Source organism: Triticum urartu, chromosome 7A (genome assembly GCF_056163025.1).
Source record: "Triticum urartu cultivar PI428250 chromosome 7A, HENAU_Tu73, whole genome shotgun sequence".
Lineage (NCBI taxonomy): Eukaryota > Viridiplantae > Streptophyta > Magnoliopsida > Poales > Poaceae > Triticum > Triticum urartu.
Genome location: NC_141879.1, coordinates 149,401,865 through 149,404,375, shown reverse-complemented (window position 1 = coordinate 149,404,375; position 2,511 = coordinate 149,401,865). Strand labels below are relative to the sequence as shown.

Sequence of the window (2,511 nt, the reverse complement as noted above, 5' to 3'; positions counted from 1 at the left end):
CTTATAGTTGGAGTATGAAAAAATTGGTCATGTGCCACGGAAACTTGAAGAAGAAGAAGACACAGAGTCGAGACCCTCGATAGAAGAAATGATGTACCTCCCATGATCGGTAGAAGAATTATTCTCTAGAGTTGTTGAGTCAAACTGTTGCAACTGTTACCTGATACGTTGTAGTTTTCTTTTGTTTTTCTGTGATCCAGAGACTTGTTTATGTTGAAAACACATAATATTTCTTCTGCAATTATGTTTTGATTTTGATGAGATAATAATTTGAAAATGTTGTAAATATATGATGATCTCTTTTTTTTTGTGAATATATACGATGCTTTCTCTGATATGTTGCAGCCACAAAAATAAAATGTAGCACATCTTGAAAAAGAATTGTTGCAATTAACAGTCAGACTCTGCACAAGACTAGAATGATGTTGCCGTGAATCAAGTCTCATCAACCCGTGCTCTTATATCATAAATAATGGAGGGGAAGCGTCCGATGAGCCAGAAGTAGCCGTCGGTCACCACCACCTTCTTGAAGTTCTTGTCCGCCATGAAGAAGTCGAGGCACCTCTTCTTCAGCTCCGGGCAGTTGTGCATTTCAGCGTAACCCATGGTAGTAGCGACCGTCTCCACCGACACGCTCTCCCACAGCTTCTGGGCGCAGAGGAGCTTCAGTCTGCCAAGATCGTACCGGTCGGCCGCCGCAAGCACACGCTGAAACAGCTCGGTCGTCTCCGAACTCTCCGAAGAGCTTGGAAGCTCCTCGTCCGTGGGCAGCCCGTCCGTGTACATGAACCGAAGCAGAATTCTGAACGTCGACGGCTCGATGTCGTGCAGGGTGATGCATGGCATCGCGGCCTCCGCCATGGACCCGAAGAGCTCCGCCCTGAACACCGGCGAGCGGGCGGCGAGCACGGCCCGGTGCGCGCGGAACGTCTCGCCGGCGACCGAGAAGGAGACGTCCGAGCCGTCTGCGCGGTCGAGCAGGCGCCCGAGATGGTCGCCTATGTCGGACGCCGGGACGGGGACGGGGTCGTCGCCGCGCACAAGCACGGCCCCGCACACCAGCGTGGCCGCGCCGTGCGCCGCGAAAAGTGGGTCCACGTCGCTCCGCATGAAATGGAACCAGCCATGGACGTCCACGTCATCGGAGGTCTTCTCCTGCGTAAACGTGGACCGCTTTGCTCTGAGCGGTGGTGCGCCGTCGTCTCCGCCCGTCAGGAAGGCGTCGAATTCGACCTTGACGCTCCTGGATTTGCTCTCCAGCCGCAGGGCGACGGAGAGGTCGCCGTCGTCTCTGTGCCCCGTCCCGCGCGGATGGCATCCTATGCGCAGGACGTGCTGCCCTACGCTGAGGGTTTGGAAGAGATACAAGTCGCTTTTCGGGTCAAGCCTGAAGTCTGCGAAAATGGAGTCCACCACCATGGCGTGGGGTTCAGACTTTTGGCCTGCGACGGAGAAGGTTAGATTTTTTGTCACCAGGAGCACTGGATGGAGACGCTTGGAGACCCCAACCGCCGGCGGAGCACACGCTTCGGCTCGCCGTTTCAGTTCAACGCGCTCCGGCTGGGTTTACACACGACGTTTACGCGGCACCTGCAACAGCCCACAGATAACTGCTCATACCCTTTATCTACGAGCCAAAAAAGACCATAAGAGAACATGTAATGTAGTGAGCATATAGTGTGAGCCAAAAGTGGAGTCAATTTTCAAATGAAATACCCAGAACAAAAAATTTCCTTTTTTGAATGGCCTGATTATATATTTTAGGCTGATTGGCGCATAATACTAACAGTGGCCATTTAGGTGTGCAAAATAACCATAATTAATTTCTTTTGAGAAGTGAAGTGTTGAAGGAAATAACCATATTTTTGTTGATTGTATGTGTGCACTCTTTAACAATTATGTACAATCTAATGCTTTCCTAGGACATGTGTACAATCTAATACTATGTCAATTGTATGATTGCCCTGCAATATAATGGTTAGATGATCTAACAAAAACAAAAATATATAACTACATAATTGAAAAAAAAAATCTAGGAAGACCACCCAACTCGGTTAAACAGGCGGACCAGATGATCAGGAATGCGACATGAGTCCCAGCAAAGGCAGCTAAGAATTGATTTTATTGCCAAGTGTATTGTTAACTACTGCTAGACAAGTACTAGGTCGTAATAATTTCTTCATAAAAAATACTGCACTGACTGGTACTCCCTCTGTAAACAAATGTAATAGCGTTTAGATCACTATTTTGATGATCTAAATATAAAAGTATTTCTTTACGGACGGAGTAGTAGAGTACCTTGAAAACAAAGGGAGACTGGCGGATGGCTAGCACGGCAGAAGCATGAGCTTCGATCACCGCCGCTTATGGTCTGGATGGAATCCTAGCCCCCGGCGGGCGGCGCAGAGCGAGGGAGCAACGAGGCGGCGAGCGGCGAGCGGCGAGCGGCGACAAAGCAAGTCGGCAGAGAGATTGGTCGATCTGCTTTCAATTCTCGACGGACTCAACGTG

General features: G+C 49.5%; 1 protein-coding gene across 1 annotated transcript; it reads right to left on the bottom strand.

Moving 5' to 3' along the window:
- Nucleotides 1-380: 380 nt before the first annotated feature.
- On the bottom strand, nucleotides 381-1,586 carry LOC125518542 (BTB/POZ and MATH domain-containing protein 1-like). Its single transcript, XM_048683354.2, has one exon. The coding sequence runs from the start codon at nucleotides 1,417-1,419 to the stop codon at nucleotides 436-438; it is 984 nt and encodes a 327-aa protein (XP_048539311.1). The 5' UTR covers nucleotides 1,420-1,586; the 3' UTR covers nucleotides 381-435.
- Between the last annotated feature and the right edge of the window lie 925 nt (nucleotides 1,587-2,511).

What these genes read in the sequence shown, in the direction of transcription:
- LOC125518542 (XM_048683354.2), bottom strand. Translation starts at nt 1,419, where the DNA reads ATGGTGGTGGACTCCATTTTCGCAGACTTCAGGCTTGACCCGAAAAGC.